General features: G+C 44.8%; 1 protein-coding gene across 1 annotated transcript in view; it reads right to left on the bottom strand.

The window, feature by feature from the left end:
- Nucleotides 1–17,611: 17,611 nt before the first annotated feature.
- The window catches only part of LOC137546840 (guanylyl cyclase-activating protein 1), a 156,147-nt gene continuing 148,942 nt past the window's right edge, over nucleotides 17,612–24,816 (bottom strand). The window contains exon 4 of the mRNA XM_068269752.1: nucleotides 17,612–22,860. Within this exon, the coding sequence (XP_068125853.1) occupies nucleotides 22,682–22,860 (179 nt within the window). The 3' untranslated portion in view covers nucleotides 17,612–22,681. The remainder of the gene's footprint in view (nucleotides 22,861–24,816) is intronic.

Below are 24,816 nucleotides of genomic sequence, written 5' to 3'. Positions count from 1 at the left end.
TGGAAGGTGCTGCTGCCGCTGGTCTCCCTGTGGTGGTTGGGGGGGGTTCTTGGTGCGGCTGGTGGTGGCACTGACCGAACTCGTCTCCTGATCAGCACGCTGTGTGGCCTGCATACCACGCCCACTTGTGATCCTGCCCATGCCTGCGATGCTGATCCTTCTAGCAAGGCCCGCAGATGTATCCTCCTCCTCCTCCTCAGAGCTGATGACATCCCCACTCCCAGGACCTGGCACCCAGTCTTTGTCCAACACCCTGTCATCATCATCCTCCCCCTCCGCAAATATGTCCTGCTGGGATCCCCCAAACTCCCCTTCTGCATGCATGGGCGGATGGACAGTCACCACTGTCTGACTGTCCAAAGCATCATCCCCCAAATTGCCCATCAGCATTCCTTCCTCTGCCAATTCTGCAGCAACAGCATTCCATAACTCCACTGCGCTTGTGGATAACAAGGTGCTGAGTGACAGGGTGCTGGTGTCGCCCGCTGGGGCTGGAGAACTGCACTCCTCCTCCTCCTGCTCCCCAGGCAGTGCTGGTCGGCTGCTGCTGCTCTTGCGAACAGGAGTGGTGGCGGGGGTGGAGGACTCGGTTCCAGAGCTAATGGTGGCCTGCTCATCCACCATCAGTTCCACCACAGCGCCTGCGTCCTTCTCCTCAATAGGACGGCTACGACCTGGCGGTGGGAGGAACATCTGGGCCACACGCTGCTGCTGCTGTGTCTCTGCAGCGTGACTCCCAGCTGTTGGGCGGCCAAGGCGTCCACGGCCAGTGGCTAATGGCGGAATAGCCACTGGTGCAGACGCAGAACTGCGCATGGTGGCATGGTGGCCACGCCCACGACCTCCTCTCTTGGCGATGCCCTTGCTGCCCTTGCTGCCCCTGCCCAAACCGCGGCTGTCAGTGCCAGACATTGTATATTTTTAATATTATACAAATGAAAAAAAAAACTTATGTATGTAAAGGCGGGTGGGACAAGTGGGGTACTTTAATGGGGTGGGACTGGTGGTGGTGGGTGTGTGAGGTGACGGACAGGTGTACTCTACAGCAGAGATCGGTGTAGCGCTAACGAGAGAGTGCGCACTGCGCACACAAAGACCCTAGCTGACGCGCTGACTGACGGTGTCCCTATTCACAGACTACAGTACAATTCAGCGAATACACAATAGAAGTAATATATAAACAATAGGACGGGTGTAGCACTAACGAGAGGGTGCGGACAGCGCAGATGTGCACTGCGCACACAAAGACCCTAGCTGACGCTGATTGACGGTGTCCCCATACACAGACCACAGTACAAGTCAGCAAATACACAAAAGAAGTAATATATAAACAATAGGACAGGTGTAGCACTAACGAGAGGGTGCGGACAGCGCAGATGTGCACTGCGCACAAAAAGACCCTAGCTGACGCTGATTGACGGTGTCCCTATACACAGACTACAGTACAAGTCAGCAAATACACAAAAGAAGTAATATATAAACAATAGGACAGGTGTAGCACTAACGAGAGGGTGCGGACAGCGCAGATGTGCACTGCGCACACAAAGACCCTAGCTGACGCTGACTGACGGTGTCCCTATACACAGACTACAGTACAATTCAGCGAATACACAATAGAAGTAATATATAAACAATAGGACGAGTGTAGCACTAACGAGAGGATGCGGACATCGCAGACGTGCACTGCGCACACAATGATCCTAGGTAACGCGGTGATGGACGGTACCTATACACGGATAAGAGTACAGTACAATACAGTACTACAAACTAAACAATAGAAGAATCTAGCTAAATAATAGAACAGGTGTGACTAGATTACAGAGAGCAGATACAGCAGGACAGGTATAGCAGTAAAGCTGGGCCTTGCTAACTACAAAATAGTACAATAATCTATCTAACACAGAAGTAGTAGTACAGGAGTAGAGTAGGACAGTTGAGAGCACAGGTAAGGTAGAGACTAGAGCACAGAGCAGGGCAGGCTGCCTTGCCTAGGCACTGGGCCTAGCTGCTGGCTGCAGGCCTGCAGCAGCACCAGTGACAGACTGTCTCCCTCCCTAGTCCCTAGTAATCACACAAACTAAACTGCCTAAAATACAATCTATCTACAATACAAAGCAATACAGTTGAATATCAAGTGTTGGGAGTGTAAAAACGTTTGGTTTAGAACAATAGAAATGCACTTGCACACAGACAAAAAGCACTGGAGCAGTTCTCTCAGTACAATCAGTCAGTAAGTCGCAAGCAGGACGAGTGAGGCAAGATGGCGTCCGCTATTTTTAGAGGGGGGCTTGGCCAGGCTCCCCCTCTGTGATTGGCTGCAGTCAGAGGGCTGGGAGCCCTCTCATTCGCTTGTGAGGACTCGAGGTGACGTCTGTCATGACGCTATCCGAGCTCGTGACGCTATCCGAGCTTCGGATAGCTATAGGATATCTCCGGATAGCTGCTTGCCCGGATAGCTAATACTATTCGAGCTCTGTATTCGAGCTCGAATAGTGAAATAAGAGCTAGGATATCCGAGTACCTCGGATATCCTAGCTCAGATGAGCATCACTGCTTGTAAACCTGCACCATGTGCAGAACCAAGTCACAGCCTAACTTGTTAGTGTCACTAACTAGGGATGCAACAAACATTGTTTTTCTTAAAAAAATATCAATTTTTGGGGTAAAATGTGTAGGCCATGATATTGCCTGGCTTCTGCTACACTGGCTGCAACAGAACTAATGTATTTTTCTCATATTACATTTGTATGTAAACCTACACCATCATGTGCAGAACCAAGTCAACACCTCTCTTGTCAGTGTCACTCACCAGAGATGCAACAAACATTTATTTATTTATTATTTTCATTTATTTAAGTATTTATATAGAGCCGACCTATTACGCAGTGCTGTACAGAGTATATTGTCTTGTCACTAACTATTCCTCAGAGGGGCTCACAATCTAGTCCCTACCATAATCATATGTGTATCTATGTTTGTATCGTGTAGTGTATGCATCATAGTCTAAGGCCAATTTTAGAGGGAAGCCAATTAACTTATCTGTTAACGCGTAACACGATTTCTGCCCTTTTTAAAACATAATTCTGCTTCAACTACATAATTTTTTGTGGGACTTTTGGCATGGATTCCCCTCTGGCATGCTACAGTTTTTGGGACATGGGAGGAAATCGGAGTGCCCGGAGGAAACCCACACAGACACGGGGAGAACATACAAACTCCTTGCAGATGTTGACCTGGCTGGTATTCATGACTGGGACCCAGCGCTGTAAGGCAAGAGTGCTAACCACTATGCCACTGTGCAACTCCACATTGTTTTTCTTAAAAAACATTGTTTTGTTTTTTTTTAAATATCAATTTTTTGGGTAAAATGTGTAGGCTATGACATTGTCTGGCCTCTGCTACACTGGCTGCAACAAAACTAATGTCTTTTTCTCATATTAAATTTGTATGTAAACCTGCTCCATCATGTGCAGAGCCAAGTCACCACCTCTCTGGCACACAGTGTTTGGGCAAGGGTCCATCTGAGTGATCCGTTGAAAAGGGCTCCTCCATAGACATCAATGTTATATCTGCAAATATGGGCTACAAGGTGGTGAATAGGGCTCCCGAGTTTTGATATAGACTACAAGCAGGCGCCCTTTTGTAGCCCATATTTTTTTTGGGCTACAAGGTTTTCGGCTACAGTAGGGCACCCATTTGTAGCCCATATTTTTTATTCGGCTACAAGGTTTTCGGCTACAAAAGGGCACCCCGTTGTAGCCCATTTTTTTAATTCGGCTGCAAGGTTTTCAGCTACAGTAGGGCGCCCCTTTGTAGCGCATATTTTTTATTTGGCTACAAGGTTTTCGGCTACAAAAGGAAACCTCTTTGTAGCCCATATTTTTATTCGGCTACAAGGTTTTCGGCTACAGTAGGGTGCCCCTTTGTAGCCCATATTTTTTATTCAGCTACAAGGTATTAGGCTACAAGGTTTTTGATTCTGCTACAAAAGGGCACCCTTTTATAGCCGAGATTTTTGATTCGAGGGTGGAGGGGAGGTTAGAATTAGGCATCACAAGCAGGGGGGGGGGGGTCTTAGGGTTAGGCACCACCTGGGGAGTCTTAGGGTTAGGCACCACCTGGGTAGTCTTAGGGTTAGGCACCACCTGGGGAGTCTTAGGGTTAGGCACCACCTGGGGAGTCTTAGGGTTAGACACCACCAGGGGAGTCTTAGGGTTAGGCACCACCTGGGGAATCTTAGGGTTAGGCACCAAATGGGGGGGTTTAGGTGTAGGCACCACCTAGGGGGTTAGGGTTAGGCACCATCAGGGGAGGGTTCTGTGTGACAGTAGGAAGCAGTTAGGTCATAATAATCACTTTTCTTAGCTATATCTAGAGCCCTTTTATAGCCCAACAAATTTTGTCTATAACAGCATCCTTTTAAATAAACTAAAACTAGCTTTTTCGGCTACACCAGGTGCCCTTTGTAGCTGAATTTGGCATATATGGGCTACGCAAGGCGCACTTTGTAGCCAAAGTTGGCATATGTTATGCTTCATCTATTCTTCACCATGGGCTACACCAGGCACCCTTTGTAGCCGAATTTGGTATATATGGGCTACACCAGGAGCCCTTTTTTCCAGGAGCCCTTTTCAAATAGACGCCCATTTGACACTGATACCTGGTCTGCAAAGCATGGTCAGGGCAGGTATATTACCTATACCGCACAATGGTTAAACTTGCTGACCGCTGGCAAGCCTCCACTGCGTGGCTCTGCATTGGAGTTGGGGACACTGCCATGAATGACAGGCAAGCCTGCTGCCAGCCTTCCACCTGCTGACTGCTGGCAAGCCTCCACTGCGTGGCTCTGCATTGGAGTTGGTGACACCACCACTAATGGCAGGCAGGCCTGCTGCCACCTCCTCTTCTTCTCCTCCTACTCCTTCATCATCCTCTTCACTATATTCCTCGGCTGAGTCCTCCTCTGCTGCTGCACCCTCCTCTACTACAAGTGCACACCCCCAGCTCCTCAGGGCCTATTCCACATCCCAGTGGAGCTACAGTAATAATAATAATAGCATTTTTTTTCTAAAAAACATTGACATTTTTTTCAAAATAACATTGTAATTTTTTCTAAATAACAATAAATATTTTTTTAATAAATAACAATAACATTTTTCCCCCAATTAAATTTGTATGTGTTAACCTGAATATACATGTGCAGAACCAAGTCACCGCCTCTCTTGTCAGTGACACTCACCAGGGATGCAACAAACATAGATTTCTTTAAAAAAAAAAAAAAAAGTAACATTTTTTGGGTGAAATTTTTCAAAGCATTTTTTTTTCAAATTACAAAACCTGTACATACATCTGCAGAGCTAATTCACTGCATCTCTTGTCACTGTCACTGACCAGTGTCACATTCCAGACCTGTTAGCGCTCAATCTCGCGTGGCTGCATGGTCGCGTAACTAGTTAGCATGGTGGAGTTCACAAATAGGCTAAAAAATAAAAATAGGCTGTACACTAAGCCAGTCTGCTTTGTACCATTATAAAGTTCAAATAACAACTTCCCATACTGGCCTCTGCTACACGCCCACCATCATGTGCAGAACCAAGTCAACACCTCTCTTGTCAGTGTCACTCACCAGAGATGCAACAAACATTTATTTATTATTTTCATTTATTTAAGTATTTATATAGAGCCGACCTATTACGCAGTGCTGTACAGAGTATATTGTCTTATCACTAACTGTTCCTCAGAGGGGCTCACAATCTAGTCCCTACCATAATCATATGTGTATCTATGTTTGTATCGTGTAGTGCATGCATCATAGTCTAAGGCCAATTTTAGAGGGAAGCCAATTAACTTATCTGTTAACGCGTAACGCGATTTCTGCCCTTTTTAAAACATAATTCTGCTTCAACTACATAATTTTTTGTGGGACTTTTGGCATGGATTCCCCTCTGGCATGCTACAGTCCAGGCCTTAGGTCCCTTGAAACAACTTTTCCATAACTTTTGTGGCCAGAAAGAGTCCCTGTAGGTTTTAGAATTTGCCTGCCCATTGAAGCCTATAGAGGCTCGCACCACGGTTCGCCAGATTTGCGAACATTTGCAGAGATTTGAAATTCGCGTACCCAAAATTTGATATTCAGCCCATCTCTACAGATAATCTGAATCAGTGTGGATTCAGATAATCTGCAGAAGCCAAGGAGTCCTAAAAACTAATCATGTTCACTGCTCAACAGATTTTGTAGAATACTTTTCTACTGTCTTTGGTGTCAGCTGTTTTTATTTTCTGGTTTGGACTAGTGAATCCTAATCCACTTTATGATTCTTCCAAACTTGACTTCACCTCTACGTGAGATGTAATCCAATGACACTGGATTTTGTGTTGATCCGATTTCTTAACTTGACTAAATTATAATCCTAAAGAGTAGGAACAGAAAAGGGCACCATTGGTCATAAAGGTCAGAAACACCAATAAATATCTAGGAAAGTTCATAAGCTGGATGATTATGACACACGCAAATAGTATCTGCTACGTCTATATATTTAAACCAGTGTGTCATTTGACTGTCACAAGTTGCATCGAGTACATATAGCTGGACTTTTCTAGGTGTGTGTGTGTGTGTGTGTGTTCATTGGAGGCTGCAAACAACAAAATGTAATTTTTTATGTGTGTATGTGTGTGTGTTTGAATAGTTATTTTGCATAATGGGGATCCACAGTGCTTCATTTGATTGTTTAGTACATCTGTAACTGGCTCATTGTATATGATCGTGACTTGATTGGCCAGTTTTAAGACGTTCATGTAGTATGAGAGCTTGCCTACACAATCTATTCAAAGTAATAAAAATCTATTACTACTTGGAAGTAGTAAAATCGGTCAATCAAGATTGGATGTGTGTACTGAACTGCACTCTGCTGGGCATGCAGCCAATTGGCAGCATTTCTAAAACCATTGCATGTCATCATTTAACACATGGTCATGTTACCTTGTGGCCACTGGCCAACTGAGGATGGCCACCATCACTCTCAGCTATAACTCCATATGGGGGCCTTTCCAGTGCCCATACTGAACTTTACCAAGCACTTGCAGGGTCGGACTGGGACACTGGGGGCCCACCAAAGAAATTTCAACCTGGGGCCTACACATCCCATGATTGTGGTGAAATAAGGGCGTGACCATGCACCGGAAGGTGGGCGTGGTCATGATGTATTATAGACAGGGCCAAATGTACATGATCTTAGCAGCATTGTGATTCAGAGACACTGCTGCCCAGCAAAACTTTGCATAGAGTCCCCTCCTTCAATATACAGTAATGTCCTACTTTGTAGAGGTTGCGACCACAGAGGTTGCAGAGGTTGCCCTTGGGCCAAAGGGACCCCGAAGGGGCCTCCCTCAACTACAGTATTACCTCTCTATTGGTCCTGTGCTCATAATAATCACTTCTATAGATACTTTGAACAGTGGTGATCATTAACAAGCTATTTCCCATCCCCTTCTTGCACCCCTGACACTGTAGTTGCCATTGGCAGGTTTTGGTGCGTCGTATCAATTGTTATGTATAGAGTGCTTGGGGGGCCCCATTGTAAAACTTGCATCGAGGCCTACAGCTCCTTAGCTACGCAGCTGCTCTAGTCTCAGCATGAGTGATTACAGCACTGAGAAGATAATTTTTGTGCTGCAGGCAGCAATTGGAGCTCTGTCAGACAAGGAGGGGGGGCCCACCAGAGACCTGGAGGCGGGGCCCACTGAGGGAAAAAACTGTACTACTGTGGCCCAGTCCAACCCTGAGCACTTGAATGGTGCAGAGAAGCACCACCACCTCCTTCAGGCTCCATGAAAAAGGGGCTTTATATTGCTCACTGTGGTAGATCATTTGAACATTGATCAAGACAGGGCCGCCTACAGGCCATCAGAGACATGACAGGAGGGAGGGGCCCAGTTCATTCTAGGGTCCAGTGAACACAGAGTCACACAAATGGGGCCCCAGCTGCTGCAGTAATGTACTTTAAGTTTCCCTCATCCATCCCTGCTGCATTGCTTTTTCTATCTCTCCTCACCTATGCTGTTAGTGTATGTTACATTACCCTGGGCTTGGCTGGTCACATTACACTGCTCTCTCCAGGCTCTGTCCTCCCTGTCCTGCCTCCCTGAGCTGGTGGTTTCTAGTTCCTGTTTCGTTGCTGTCCACCACCAGCTCAACTCCGCACTGCATGTCTCCTCCTTGAATCCTCACACTGTGCTGGGGCTGATGGGAGGAGGAGAGACAGAGAGTAGGCACATAGCCAGGAGACGCATGTGTGTGACTCACTGGGCCAGATTTATCAAGGCATTACTGACAGTTTTTTTCGGAAGCAGGAAATTTGGGCGCATGAGGCAGGTGGACAAAAAGGGCGCCGCCATTCACTCCCATAATAAATATTGTTTAATGGGCGCCCAACAGGAAAAAAGGGCGCCGGAGAAAAATAACGTTTTAAAAGCGGCGCCCGGAGACTTTTAATGTTTTATAACTGCTTCTCATGATTACCCATTATTTAATGATTTATAATTTTTTAAACATTATTTTTAAACGAAAAACAGTAAATTATTTTTTAAAACATTACTTTTAAACGAAAAACCGTACAATTTTTTTTTTAAACATTTTTAAACGAAAAACCGCACCATATTTTTTTTTAAAAAAGTTATTAATGCTTATCACTGGGGGGTCTTAGGTTTAGGCATCACAAGGAGGGTCTTAGGTTTAGGCACCACCAGGGGGGGTCTTAGGTTTAGGCACCAACAGGGGGGTCTTAGGTTTAGGCACCAACAGGGGGGTCTTAGGTTTAGGCACCAACAGGAGGGTCTTAGGTTTAGGCACCAACAGGGGGGTCTTAGGTTTAGGCACCACCAGGGGGGTCTTAGGTTTAGGCACCAACAGGGGGGTCTTAGGTTTAGGCACCAACAGGGGGGTCTTAGGTTTAGGCACCAACAGGGGGGTCTTAAGTTTAGGTACCAACAGGGGGGTCTAGGGGTTAGGGATAGGTACAGGGAGGGTTCTGTGTGAGAGTAGGGTTAGGTATAGCTTTAGTAAAATTCTTATTACTGTTTTATAAAACGTTATTATAAATTTCACTTTTTAAACAGGGAAGATTAACGTTTTTAAAATTGCCGATTTCATACACATTATTTAATGATTTATAACTTTATAAAACATTATTTTTAAACGAAATGTAGCACAATTTTTTTAAAACGTTATTCATGATTATAGTTTAAAACCCTGCGCCCTTTTTTCCCGGCGCCCTTTTTTAACGTACGCGTTTTTTTCTTCTTAAACTGTTCTAACCAGCAGAGGAACTGTTCTGCATGCTAATAGGAAACTTCTTAAATCTTACGTAATAACGGCAGTTTAGCATGGATTTCTAGAGCTGCACTACAGTTAAGAAAAGTGCAAAACCATCCCTAAACTGCTGCAGATTAAGAAGTGCTTAATAGCAGTTCTACAGATAGTGCAGCAGTGCAGACTAGGCATGATTTGTGAAGGGCTCCCCCCCCCCCCTGCTACAAGGTGCCCTGTGAAGATGTTCTGTGCTTAACCCTTCCAGTGCTGGGCATTGATGCAGATGTATTGGTTACCTCAGCAACAGGAATTTCCCTCACACACTTCACTGTCTGAGAGACCTTCCTAACTCCTCCTATTCCTAAACGTTTAAGAAGGAATCTGCACTATTTAGTGATTTCTTAGGATGTCTGAGACAATTCTGCACGGTTTTCTGAAACCTACTAATATTTTGTCTCAGACACTCTTTATAAATGTCCCCCTCAGGACACAGACAGCTCTGCACAGCCAAGAGAAGCAAAGGTGTGACTCACTGAGTGGTATCACAACACAGACAGAACCCAGACAGCTTTGCACAGCCAGGCTCTTAGAACAAATGTATGTACTGATGGATGAGTGGGATTTTCTTTGAAGGCCTATTATTTTTTTTAAGATAAATCTTAATGAGGCTTATTCTTAAAGAGAATCTGTACTCTAAAATTTTTACAGCAAAAAGCATACCATTCTATTCATTATGTTCTCCTGGGCCCCTCTGTGCTGTTTCTGCCACTCCCTGCTGCAAACCTGGCTTGTAATTGCCAGTTTTAGGCAGTGTTTACAAACAAACTAACCAGCTTGTGATAGGCTCACATAAGCAGAGTGTGTGAGTCATACAGAGCCTGCAGGGGGCCTGGAGGGGGTGTGTATAGCTTCTGCCAATGATAAGCAGTGCAGCACATTCCACACATTCCAGCCGTTGCCGACAGAGCCGACAGAAGAAAGAAGATTAGATCATATAATAGAGATAACACAGCTACTGTGCAATTAGGAAAGGCAGCAGTAAGCTAGAGCACATTAGAACAGGCAAAGGAACTTATAGGATAGAAGAACTAAGGCTGAAAATTTTGTTACAGAGACTCTTTAAAGTGAATCTGAGATGTTGAAATTATGTGTTTTTATAGTTACCTGGGGCTTCCTCCAGCCCCATGAGCACTGTGGCCATGCTCGCCATCCTCTTTGGCCCCTCTGCTCTTGTGCTATGCCTCCCAGTAATCCATCCAGTCGCACTCCTCCGCCCATATGTGGGTTGGCCGCGCTTGCACTCCTTGTTGCACTCCCACAGATCGTGCACAATAGTAACACGAGCATGCACAGAACCCTACGACTGGTGGCAACTGATCAGATTACCAGGAGTCATCGAGGCAGAAAGGAGGGGCCGAAGAGGATGGCAAGGAAGGCCACGTTCATCATGGGGCTTCAAGTCCTAGATCATGCAACCACGGGCAGGAGCAATGTACAACGTAGTCGTGACATGCACAGTGCACTCGGGCCCATGGGAGCACATCAAGGATGTGTGTACTCAGGCTAGGGCACGGCTGCGCGACTCACCAACCCGGAAGAGGCTGCAAGGGGGCAATTAGGTGACACAAAGGATGGGGATGGAGTAGAACAGAAATGAGGACAGCTTCTCATACATGCTCACTTCCCCCATTTTTTCCAATTCCTTTTGGCTCTGGTATCCTTTCAAGTTATGTGTATGGGGATGCGACGAGGTGCGTGGTTGGCCAGCCAGCTTTGAAGGAGGTCAACCTTAAGAGATGGTGTGGGCACAGGATGACTGCAGGGGGCTGCAAGAAGCCCCAGGTAAGTTAACCTGCTTTTTTTTATTTTATTTTTTTTAATTAAGATGTCCTTGTAACAAAATCCTGGGTAATTGTAATTAAGCATGTCCATACTTTTTGTCCGAAATGCAATATGGACACAGACCATGTCCTCTGTTCTCCATCGCCACGACTCCATTTAGCTGCAACTTGGTCTGGACTAGGGGATCGGTGTGTTTGAACTAGTAGAAGTCTGCCGTGCATGCACAGTTCAGGCCGTTTGCATAATGTGTATGAGCAATTTGTTCAGAATGCTGTGGCTGTGCTCCCGGCGGCTTCTTGAGTATGATCCAAGCACTCACAGCTGCTGCCAGCAATATGTGAGAACTGAACTGAGCATGCAGTGCAAAAACTTCTTCCTTGGGTTGGGGCCTACACCGGTCCAAATTGTAGCTGAATGGAGCCGTGGGTAGGGAAATGGACTGCAGTTTGGCCACCCTCCATTGTGCCACTGTCCTGCCTGTAATATCGCAGACCCAAGTGAAGAAGGTTCCCAGCCACAGGAGCATGAAAGCGAGAGGTGCAGATACCATTGGGTCAGCAATGTTACGGACAGGAAATCGGCACCATGGAGGGCGGCCAAACTGCAGTGCTGAAATTGATAGACTTCTTGGGCCTGTAAGAAAAGCTGAACTTTTTTTTAATTTCATCTTGTATATCCTTTAAAGGATACCAGACCCGAACAATAAATTAAAAACAGGGGAAGCAGGCATGTATTAGGTGCAGACCTCATGCCCCCGTTCTCCTCCTGTATACAGTAAATCCTCCACTGCAGCCCAGTCCAGGTCACCAGAGTTGGGCGGTAGCATGCAGGCAGCCAGACGTACTCTGTGCACAACGGAACAATTGTGTCATCTGGGGGGCAGTTTGTTTGCCCATTATGGGGCCCAGAAATTTCTGAAGGCAGCCCTGATCAAGGGGCCCCCTTTTTCACTAACATTGATTACACTAGATTAGATTTTAGTTACCTCTACTCGTTCCTGGCAGCGTCTTCGGTGCAGCTTGCTAGACTACTTTCTTCTCATTCTGGGGAGCCACTTCTTGTTTGCCTTGCAGTTCTGTAAATGGCCACTAGACGTGGTCAGGGCCGGTTCAAGTAACAATGGGGCCCTAGGGCAAGATTAGCCTGGGGGCCCCCAAAACGACACCACCCCGACCAAAAAGCGTCATCAGAGGCCCTTTGTTGCAGCCAAATTTCCCTCCCGAACCCCTGAGCTGGCTGATGACCCTCCCCCAATCATCCCCCAACTTAACAGACTCTGCAGTGTCCCTGGGGAGCAACATTTCAGATGGGGGAGGGACAACTTGGGGGCCCCTACAGGCTCTGGGGCCCTGGGGCAACTGCCTATTTTTTCCTATGGTAGCTCCGGCCCTGGACGTGGTGGGTGAGTACAAAGCTGCAAGAGAGAGGTGAAGATGGCTGCCCATAGACCAGAAGACACTTATCAGTTTTATTCAACCCCCAGTTGATGCAGTCCATCACAAACCTGAGGACAAAACAGAATTCCAGCAATAGCAGGTGTAGCGCCTCAGTGACTGAGGCGCTATACCTGCTAATGCTGGAATTCTGTTTTGTCTCCACGTTTATTGCCTGATGAAGCGGGCTTGGCCTGCGAAACGCGTTGCACTTTTGGGGTACTATATAATAAATGTGATTGCTACTTTTCAGACAGTCTTTCGTGTCTTCTTTATGGAGGTAAGTACACCACTTCCTCCTAGCAAATTTTAAAAATTTTATCCACTTTCATTCTGCTGGCGCCTCTGTTCTCCTACTGCAAAATCGTGTCCACCCCTGGTGGAGGGGTGATCTACCCCTTTTTCTCATCTACAGAGAGCGACTTCTTAGCCCTGAGTGAGGACAGGTCTAATCTCCTCACCTGCTTATACAGTGGTTGCCTGTGTGGTAACCCACATTTGTGAGTATATTCTTCTCACTGATTTGCCTTACTTCGTTTATGTTTTAACATACTACACTATATTGGGATCTCGGTTTCTCTACATTTCATCACAAACCTGAGGCTTGGGAGACGTTGGACCTTTCAACAGGAAAATGATCCCAAGCATACCTCCAAGTCCACTAGAGCATGGTTGCAGATTAAAGGCTGGAATATTTTGTAGTGGCCATCGCAGTCACCAGACTTAAATCCAATTGAGAACCTCTGGTGGGACTTAAAGAAAGCAGTTGCAGCGCGCAAGCCTGAGAATGTGACTGAACTGGAGGCTTTTGCCCATAAAGAATGGGCTAAGATACCCGTAGATCGCTCCAAGACACTTGTGTCAAGCTATGATTCACGTTTAAAAGCTGTTATAACTGGAAAAGGATGTTGTACTAAGTACTAAGAATGAATGTCACTTGGGGGGTTGAATAAAACTGATAATGATGTGAGCACAGAAAATACATTTGTAGTTATTTCATTATAAATTTTATATTTGTCTGACTAACACGTGCCTCTTTGATTTAATTGTAAACAAGATGACTGAAATGATCAAAATCAATGTCAAACTGGCCAAAACACTCAATTATATTAATTATATACATATACATATATATACATATACATATATATACATATATACTGTATATATATATATATATATACAGATCGCCCACCGATGGCCCGGCGTTGCCCAGGTATGTATTTGGCTGGTGTTGGCTCCACTCACTTTTGCTAACCCTAACGCACAATTACTGATTGACCTAGTTTGCGAGCTTTGCGGTCTTTGGCATCAATAATTTGCTTTGAAATGAAACAAATCTGATTGGCTGTGGCTCCACCCCCTTTTCTGAATTTGAACCCTTAGTCATCCAATGACCAACTGTACCAGGTTTGAGGCTTGTGCCATTAACAGTGCAAGAATGGCAGCAATTAAATATTCTCCTTGAAAATCAATAGGTGAACTTTGATTGGCTTTTGTAGGCTCCACCCACTTTTCTGAATATCAATCCCAGTCACCCAGTGACCAGTTGTGCAAAGTTTGAGAACCCCACCATAAACAGTGTGAGGGCTCGTTTCCACTATCGTGAATCCGCATGCGTCCAACGCATGCGGATTCGCACATGTAATGCAAGTGGATGGGCCTGTTTCCACTGTAGCGTTGTTGAGGTGCGTTTTTTTTCAGCGGTGAAAAAACGCACAAAAGAGCCGCAGAATTCGCCTGCGAGTGGAATGCATGCAAATCGCATGCAATGTATTTAATAGGGAAATCGCATGCATTTTTTGCAGCGAATTAGCATAGGTACTAATGTAAATTCACACAGGCAGTGACATGGTTAAAATCGCATATACCCTCACCTATGCGAATTCGCACGCAAATTCGCGGCAAAAAAACGCATGGGGAATCGCATCCGCATGCGATTTCATCAGTGGTGGAATATAGGCGATTCCGCACCGCAATAGTGGAAACGAGCCCTAAGAATTGCTGCAGTTTACATTTTCCCAGTGAAATTTGTATTTTTATCCGACCACCTTTTCTGTTATTCCAGGTAATGTAAACATCCAAACGTTCACATTTATAATATTAGTGAGATATCTGGATATATATACCACACAGCTGAAGAAATTAAGAGAAATGTTGTGTTTTTATACATTTTATTTTTGTTTTCATAAGAAATAAGTATAAATTGATAAGTGAGCTCTAGATTTAACAATTTTGATGTGTGTATGTTTTAACAGTTTTTTCAAATCAGTCTTTACAAAGATATAAACAAACCGATAAGGCTTCTTCAATCATACCAATACTGACATCTTGCATAAATGCCATAAAGGAGGATTTACCATGTTAACCATCAGTGGAAGCGGGAAAATGTAAAGTAACCATAGATACATTTCTAGACAGCTATATTTTCTTTATCAGACATAGGAAATATGAAAATAAAAAATTCTTACTATGCTTTAGACACACTTGGCCTGATTTACTAATCTTCACTGTGTCCTGAGAGTACAAATAAAGATTAGCAGGTGTTACACCAAGTGCATAATGGGCATTATGCACATAGCATAAGGCCCCTTTTAGATGGGCAGCTAAACTGCACGTTTGCCGAGCGGATCAGTCTCCCGTCTGCTGCCCACCAGTGTAGTTCCAGTGCAATTTAAATGTAGCCAAAATGCAGCGGTTGCAACACCATGCTTGTCAAGCGTTGACACGTGGTGGCATTACTGGGTGGCAGAGAACCGCAACCTTTTGAGTCTGAGTGCGGCTGCGGCAGTGCTCAGATCTCACTCCATGAAGGGGCTGCCTGTACAGGGCCGGGTACCAGGTTCTAACAAGCGCCCGGCCGGTGCAGGAGAGCAGCTGACAGGTGGTGACTTTACTGCTTGTCAGCTCTCCGTGTGAAAGGCAACTATTGGGTGCTCTATTGGCTGACTGTGTGCATAGTCGTGGGTTAAGCTCAGTGAAGCTGGCACTCCTACAATCAGCACAAATAAAAATTCCATCATGCTTGGTTAGTGCTACATTTGTGCCCATTATGCTGCAAAAATTAAGATTTGTGCTGCTTATGTTTTGAACATAATAGCACTTATGTTTTCCAAAACAATAATATCACCCAGCCCCTGTACAACAATCTACACACATGAAACTAGTATGCATGGGTGTTCATGTGCTCATTTGTGCTGCAAAAATCAGCTTTCATTTTTTTTAAAGTTTTTGAGATATTCAAATTTTCATCAAAAGTTCATTCAGCCCCACTGCAACATCCCAAAGGCTAATGGTGACCATACATGGTACAATTTTTTCATACAATCTTACCATTTCTATGACGAGGTCCACGGACGATGCCATAAACATCTGCCTGGAGCTCATCTATGACCACCTTGACAGACCAGACAAGTACGCCAGAATACTACTCCTGGACTTTAGCTCGGCCTTTAATACCATCTGCCCACGCATTCTCCAGGATAATCTAACTGCACTTGGTGTCCATCCTGGCCTACGCCTGTGGATCACGGACTTTCTCCTCAACAGGCCACAAGTTGTCAAGCTTGGCGATATCCACTCAAAAGTAATGACAACCACCATGGGGGCACCACTGGGCTGTGTCCTGTCACCATTGTTGGTCTCTCTCTACACGAACAACTGCAGATCCGTGGCAGACTCTGTTAAGGTCATCAAGTTCGCTGATGACACCACCATTGTCAGCCTGGTCACCAAGGATAATGTCCAGGAGTACTGTCAGCAGGTGGAGAGAATCTGCCAGTGGTGTAGCGAGAACGGTCTAGTGCTAGATAGTTTCTATGGAGTGTCTGCAACACCTCAACCAAATAACTGTGTGTGCTAGGGCTCAAAACAAGAGCAATTATATGGTAGAGGAAGAAAACCCTTAAAAAAATAGCACCTCCCACAGCAAAATTTGAAAAAGTATAACAAAGATCTTTATTCAACATTGGGTATATTAATAATCACAGTACTGATGATTCAATAAAGAATAAAACCATTTAAAAACCAAGCAAATATTCCAACATGATCCCTGCTGCATCTGAATCAATCACTCTAAATGCAATATATTGTATAATGACACAATGCTGCTGTCAGATATAAATCCCCACAGTAGGCTCAATATTGAGCACAACAGGGGGAGAACCCGGGTTCAGTATACAACCTAGTGTGATGCATGACCAATAAACAACAACACCTGTGCAATGAAAAAAAAAACGAATAAATATTGCATATATAAGATTATGAAATAAAGTGCACAATTGCTATCTAAGTATACATTATTACTAGTGATAAGATGCCTAGTAAAAAATTAAGGCAAAGGAGCAGCCCATAGGAAAAAGAGCATAAAGTGGAGTAGTGCAAAAAATAGGAGATACTTAGCCCAGAAATGGTGAAGTCAATCTCAGCAGCACAGCATCCTCTTTCCTTGATAAAGCGAGGCAACTCTCCCGGAACTAGTGGGATATTGTCCTCTGAGGGGATTCCTTGTTCCCTGCTGTGCTGCTGAGATTGACTTCCCCATTTCTGGGCTAAGTATCTCCTATTTTTTGCACTACTCCACTTTATGCTCTTTTTCCTATGGGCTGCTCCTTTGCCTTAATTTTTTACTAGGCATCTTATCACTAGTAATACTGTATACTTGGATAGCAATTGTGCACTTTATTTCATAATCTTATATATGCGATATTTAGTCGTCTTTTTTTTTTTCATTGCACAGGTGTTGTTGTTTATTGGTCCTGCATCACACTAGGTTGTATACTGAACCCGGGTTCTCCCCCTGTTGGGCTCAATATTGAGCCTACTGTGGGGATTTATATCTGACAGCAGCATTGTGTCATTATACAATATATTGCATTTAGAGTAATTGTTTCATATGCAGCAGGGATCATGTTGGAATATTTGCTTGGTTTTTAAATGGTTTTATTCTTTATTGAATCATCAGTACTGTGATTATTAATATACCCAATGTTGAATAAAGATTTTTGTTATACTTTTTCAAATTTTGCTGTGGGAGGTGCTATTTTTTTAAGGGCTTTCTTCCTCTACCATATAATAACGGTCTAGTGCTAAACACGGCAAAAACTGTGGAGCTGATAATAGATTTCAGGAAGGCTGCTTCCACCCCTCCTCCCATCTTCATCAACGGCATGGAGGTTGCAAGAGTACCATGCGCTCGTCTTCTGGGCACTACCATCTCCAATGACCTCAGATGGGGAGCCAACATCACTGCTATCCAGCGGAAAGCCCAGCAGAGACTTTACTTCCTACGCCAACTCAGGAAATTTGGCATGGCCCAGGAGATTCTAACAAGCTTCTACTCAGCCACCATTGAATCGATTCTCTGCTCTTCAATCTTGGTCTGGCATGCTGGCGCCGCAGACAGCAACAAGTACAAACTACTAAGGGTCATCAAGTCGGTGGAGAGGATCATTGGGAGAACCCTCCCCTCACTTGCTACACTTCACTACACAAGGCTGCGATCTAGGGCACTGAGGATTGCAAACGACCTTTCCCACCCAGGCAACCGCTACTTCAATCTACTCCCATTGGGAGACTGCTAGACACATTAACTCATTTTTCCCCTCGGCTGTCAGGCTCCTAAACTCCCATCTGCACTCCCACCTCCCTCAACGAGCCACGGTCTGAGCTGTGACTCTGCCAATCAATTTGTCCATGCCACAGGAATGATTAACTCTCTATAAAACTGGTCCTTTAGTTATCTTGTGTGTGGACAGGAACCACAGGATGATCTGCTATGTCACGTTATGTTATGTACGAACTATGTAAACGGTTATTGTTATTCCTCTGCTTGATGTCTTTTGCATGTTTGTGAACCTATTATATATGTCTTCCTCTAGAGCTGTGTATTGTGCCAAATCCAATTCCGGGCCTAACCCTGTTATACTTGGCGAAATAAACTATTCTGATTCTGATTCTGGGTAATATAAGGGAACTGCCTAAATTATCCTTTCAGTATATTCACTTAATTTACCCTTATACTACATAGAAATGGTAAGATTGTATGAAAACATTTAAATAAAATTGTACCATGTATGACCACCATAAGTGAGACTGAGTGAACTTTTGACCTTTATAAAAATGTGAATCTCTCAAAAACTATAAGAGATAGAAAGATGATTTTTGCAGCACAAATGAGCGCACACACAGCACTACACACCCATACCTGTTTCATGTCCGTAGGTTGTTGTACGGGGGCTGGGTCATGTTACAGTTTTGGGGAAAATAAGTGCTAATATCTTCAAATCAAAAACAGCACAGATCTTAATTTTTGCTGCACAAATGGGCACAAAAGTAGCACTAACCAAACATGATGGCATTTTTATTTGTGCTGATTGTAGGGGGGCCAGCTTCACGGAGCCTGTGGGTTATGATATTTGCATACAATCTGCTAATCTTAAAGTGCTGTCAGCAAGACAAGAGCTATGAGCAATGGGCAGTCAATGGTCACATTGTTTTAAACTGCATCCGTTAGTAAAAAAAAAAATTACCATTGGCAGCATTCTGAAATCTGTAAAACATTTAGTGCAAGGCAGTTAATAGATAAATATGATTTCATCAATTTTTTAACATGGAAATATTGAACATTTGCTATATTGAGCATACATCTAATAGAGTAGTTGGCTACTAGCATGATCTTAGAGGATTTAATAATCAAAAAATATATAAATAAAATGTGTTTACTGTTTAGATAACAAATGATTTATTACAATTTTTAATGTGTGTAAAAAATGAAATATTCAAAGTTTGCATTACACCATTACCTGAGCTGTCGGAAAATCGCTACTGCAATCTGCTAAGCCATAAAATTAGCATAACTTTTTGCATATATTGTACATTATTGTGAATGTACAGTATTTTGAATGTATTTACCACTTGTTAGACATGGTCTTGGCTCAGAAGTTTACACATGTTTAGGATTTCTGGTCTGTGTGTAACACCAATATTTTCATAAAAAGTAACGTATTTGTGCAATGCAATAGTCTTAGGCCTCTTTCACAGTGGGACGTTGCGTTTGATGCAACGTTAAAGTCGCACAACGTGCCCCAAACGCAGTGCATGTAGGTTATGAAATTGGACGTTATTTTGCACTGCGTTATGTGTCTCTTGGTGCGCCGTTTTCGTTGCATACTGATGGAACGAAAACGGCGCATGCGTTACATTTAAAAAAAAATAAACATTACTGAGCATGTGAAACACACATAACGCAGCAAATTTATTGCTAAACGCACAGCATGCAGCACTTTCTAAATATTGCTACACTTTAAACACAGCACAACGTGTGCACTGTGAATGTTGCACAGACTTAGGCCCGGTTCACATTAGCGGTGGCTATCCGGAATAGCCGTGCCGCAGCCGCACCGGAGCCGCACCGCATGCTGGCCGGACGAAACGGACGCACGGCATAGCAATGTAAGGCTATGCCAGGGTTCACATGCGTCCGTTTCGTCCGGACCGGAGCCGGACCGGATCCGGACTCCGGTGTCCGTTCCAACATGCGCTATTTTTGGGTCCGGCTCCTCCGGCAGCCGTATCCGGGGCGGAGCCGGACTGCACCATCCGGCCAATGGAAACCAATGAGAACCGGAGAGCGCACAACACACTGGCAAAAAATCCGGATGTTCTACCCCACTTCCTATGCGGATTTTTGCGGCGATATTGGCTGGGGACACATGGGCAAGCATTTTGGAGTGGAGCAGCACAGCTGGATCCGGATCCGGAGATGTTGGCAGCATGTCGGAGGTGGAGGTGAGTGCTAAACAGCAGAGGGCCTGATTCCACAGGTCCCCCTTCTGCTGACCTCCCAGACCCCAAAATTTTTTTTTTTTTTTAAAAAGGTTGTTACTCTTTAAGAATCCGGATCCGGACCGCAACCGTGTTCATACCGCACGGAAACCGTATGCAACCGGACCGGATCCGGACAGGAACCGTACGGTTCAGGTCCGATCCGGCTCCGGTGCAGTCCGGACATCCGGTGCGGTTTTTGCAAAACCGCAAGTGTGAACCGGCCCTAAGTATTGCTGTGCGTTAGTCCACGTTAAAACATTTTCTAACGTGCGACTTTAATGTCGCACTGTGAAAGAGGCCTTAGAGTCTTTTAGCGAAATATGTTAGCCCAATGATTATACAACTCAGCCCCTGATATTTCCTGTATAAGAAAATTCCATCAGAATTTACGATAGTTTTATATTTCAGAACAATCTCACTAGTGTCAAACACTGGTTTCAACCACTTTCATAAAAAAACAAAAAGAAAAACTATAGCCCTTTCTGGTAATTACCTATATCATGCTCCAGACAAATAAGGATGATAGAAAGCATCATATAAAAAATGTTATGTCAAAACAAAGCAATTTCAAGACACATAAGCCTGGTACACAAATCCAATTTTAACTCTTCCATGTAGTATGAGAGCTTACCTTCACGCACAATATACAGAATGTTATATCCCTCATTCTCCATGGAAGTTATAAAATCACCTGGTAATCAAAATTGGATGTGTGTACCAGGCCTAAGAGAATGTTACTTATTTTCCATATACTGTGGTACTTTCACCATAAACTTGTAAATCCATGGCATATCTGGCAACAATAAACAGTTAGGCCTGGTGCACAACGAGTGGTTTTTGTAGCGTTTTCCAAACCGCATCAGCCTGTGAAAACGCTTAACTAATGTATTTCAATGGGATGGTGCACACCAGCGGTTTGAGGATTTTAGCAAACCGCAAACGTGGGTCCTGCAGCACTTTTGCGGTTTGCAGAAGCGTTTCGGCCTCAATGTAAAGTATAGGAAAAGCTCAAACTGCTCTGGAAAACGCTAGATCAGAGCGGTTTTCCAGGCGTTTTTGTTACAGAAGCTGTTCAGTAACAGCTTTACTGTAACAATATTTGTAATCTGCTACACAAAAATGCTCTAAAAAACACTAGGCATGTTTAGAAAACCTCTCTAAACATGCCTAGAATTGCTCTGAAATCTGCTCCTAAAACCTCTAGCGTTTTGAGGATCTGCTAGCGGTTTTGGTGTGCACTGGGCTTAGTCTAATCCACATAAAACTAACTTGGGCAGCATTGACAGTGGGCGATGCATACCCTGTAAAAGAAGGAACACAGTGCAATGGAGTGAAAAAAAGTCGCACTGCACCTTATGTATGCATTGTGTCGAATACAGTGAGGCTGGTTTCACAGTGGGACGTTACAGGCGCACGTTAGAGCAGCCTGTAACGCACCCCAATGTACAGCAATGAAAAATCGATGGGCTGTTCACAGTGCCCACGTTGCGTTACATTGTAACGCAGCACGTCTACATAACGTACTGCATGCAGTACTTAACACGCGGCCAAGCTGCGCTAGACGGTTTGCACATGCTCAGTAGGGGTTTTTCTTTTCAATTTATGGGCGGAGAGGAGGCGGGGAGAGGCCGCTACGTAGCCAGGCACATGGCTACTTATTATTCACTGCACTTGCAGTGTTTACATCCTGGAGCGGCCGCGGATTGGCTGGCGGGACCACGTGATGCGGAGAGCTCCGCTCACGTGGTCTCCACAGTGCCTCCGACAGAGCAGGCACACCAAGAGCTGCTTGTAACGCGGCTCTTGGTAGCGTCCTGCTCCAACACCACCAGGCGTTGCGTTAGGGGCACGTTATGCGACCATAACGTCCCCTAAAACGCAACGTCCCACTGTGAAACCAGCCTGAATCATACAGTCAATGAAAAGTATGCTACACTGTCACTGTTAATCTACGCCTTTTGCGGTAATGCACTGCACGCATCAGAAGCACTGTGAATTTCGCATAAATACATTTTACATTGCAGTGCGACATTCCGCATTACAATGCAGTCCATTACGTCACACCGCAACACCCCACTGTGAATGGGGGCTTATGAATAGACCCTATGTGCTGTGCTTGGGTTCTAATAAAATGTGACAGTTGCCATTGCTTAAAGTGCAATTTAGTTATGGCAACCGAACCCTGGATTATTGTGTCCTTTGCAATCCGTTCTGAACACACCATAGGCAAACTCCAGGGAGAAGAGGTAAAATGTACACAGGCTCTTCAAGTTCAGGGCAGTGAGTTTCCAGGTGTGATTTCCTTTCTAGGCCGCTCTGAGATATCCATACTTTTTCCATCATTCTGTATCATACTAATAATATGCTTCAGGTCCAAACTACGAGTCAACACTTCCAATAGGAGCTCATCTTTCTGTACACCTTCCATAAATTCTTCCAACGATAACTCACCTGCAAGAAACATGAAACGAGATAATCTTTTAATTATCAAAATTAAACTCCTGACAGTTCAACCTGCTCTGCACAATGGCCTTGACAGAGGCATCCAGATCTGTCTGTCAGTTATATTGAAGCACAAAATAGGAATGTACACAACAAGAGAATGGCCCATATGCAAATGACTTTTTCTCCTGAGTTTTCTCCTAGATGATATTTTTAAACTTGTCAATAGAATGCCTTTCAAGCCACAAGAAAGCACAAAAATACTCAAAACAATTTTAATAGCACTTTTTCATTTACTTTTTGGTACTTTTTACTTTTTTAGTTTAAAAGTTCTGGAAAGTTATTTTAAATAGATGATGAAAAATTATCTCCTAGGAGAAAACTCAGGCGAAAAAGTGAATTGCATATGGACCAATGTGTGCATCACCAAGTGAAACCTGACTCAACTGGCTGAAAGCCCAGCCTAATCGGGTCATTAAAGAGGCACAGCTTGTGCAATTTGCATTTGCTCTCACATGCCAGAATATGCAGGGTCTTACGATTAACTTTACCGCACAATGGGCTCTATTCACAAAGGGCAGGTCGGTAAAATAAATGTCTTCGGTAAAATACCTCATCCAGTATTTTACACTTTTTTTTTCCAAATTTACTAGTTTTCCCTCATGAGGCAGAAGTTTGGTAATTTACCGAACAAACATACCTACCTGCTTGGTACGTGTGACTGGTACTATTCTGTTAGCTGGCCGCAACCACCAGGTGGCGTTAATTACTCTTCCCTCTCCAGGCTGCCATGGATAGTAGGGAAAGATGTAATTCTGGTGGAGTTTTATCGCCACCTAGTGGATGCGCCCGGCTAACGGAAAAGAACCGTGTGACTTACTAGCATGTAGCAGGTCAGCGGGCAGGCAGGGGAGCTGTGTGTAGGACTTGGAGGTTTTCCCTACAGTGCAACCCTATTATCCCTTTAGATGTGCTGCAGCCACCAGAGGGAGCTCTTCTGTATGCTACAATAAAAATAAGCACATCTAAAAGGATGCAGGGATACCAGGGGTCGGGTCGGGCGTGAACGTTGGTGGACAACGTCCACCTGCTTTTTTCAGAGGGTGGACCTCGTCCACCCTAGCATCTATAGTGGAGGGGAGCAGCGCAGAGAAGGGAAGCTGTGGGCACAGAGGGGAAGGGGGGATGTCTCCCCCCTCCTTTCCTCACCTTGAGGCTCCCCCTCCCTCGCTCTCCCCTCCAGAACTAAAGGTGGGTACACACATCAGATAAAAGTCTTTGGAAAATTAAAGATCACAGACCAATTTTACCCCCTTTCATGTAGTATGATAGCCATACCCACCAGCATAACTACCGGTGATGCAACCCCATCTGCCGCAGGGGGCACCTTTGGGGCCTGCCCGCCATGTGCGGGGGGAGTGCTGCCTCCCCACCGATTGTGCGACCCCTCAGCCAAGTGTGGAACTGGCCGCGGCATCTACTAGATGCCGGGCCAGTTCATAGACCGCAGCCCCGCAGTCTCCCGGAGGCAGAGCAGGGCTACGGCAAGATGGCTGCCGTAGCCCTGCACTGGTGACTATTTGTGTCTCCAGTACAGGGCTTCGGGCGCCATCTTGCCATAGCCCTGCACTCTGCCTGTCAGCGCGGGAGATGTGCTGCTGGAGGATCGTTGGGGAGATGTGCGCCAGAGACCGGGAGAGGAGGAGACTTCTGTCAGGTAAGTGAATTGTTTTTTTACAGGTCCTTTTTTTTTTTTTTTTTGGTGACTGCTGCCCACATAATGATTTTCAGGTGACTGCTGCCCACAACGATTTTCAGGTGATTGCTGCCCACATAACGATTTTCTGGTGACTGCTGCCCACATTGCGATTTTCTGGTGACTGCTGCCCACATAACGATTTTCAGGTGATTGCTGCCCACATAATGATTTTCAGGTGACTGCTGGCCACATTGCGATTTTCTGGT

Source organism: Hyperolius riggenbachi, chromosome 2 (genome assembly GCF_040937935.1).
Source record: "Hyperolius riggenbachi isolate aHypRig1 chromosome 2, aHypRig1.pri, whole genome shotgun sequence".
In the NCBI taxonomy this organism is placed as follows: domain Eukaryota; kingdom Metazoa; phylum Chordata; class Amphibia; order Anura; family Hyperoliidae; genus Hyperolius; species Hyperolius riggenbachi.
Note: the sequence above shows the minus strand (reverse complement) of the source record. Positions and strands in the feature narration are given on the sequence as shown.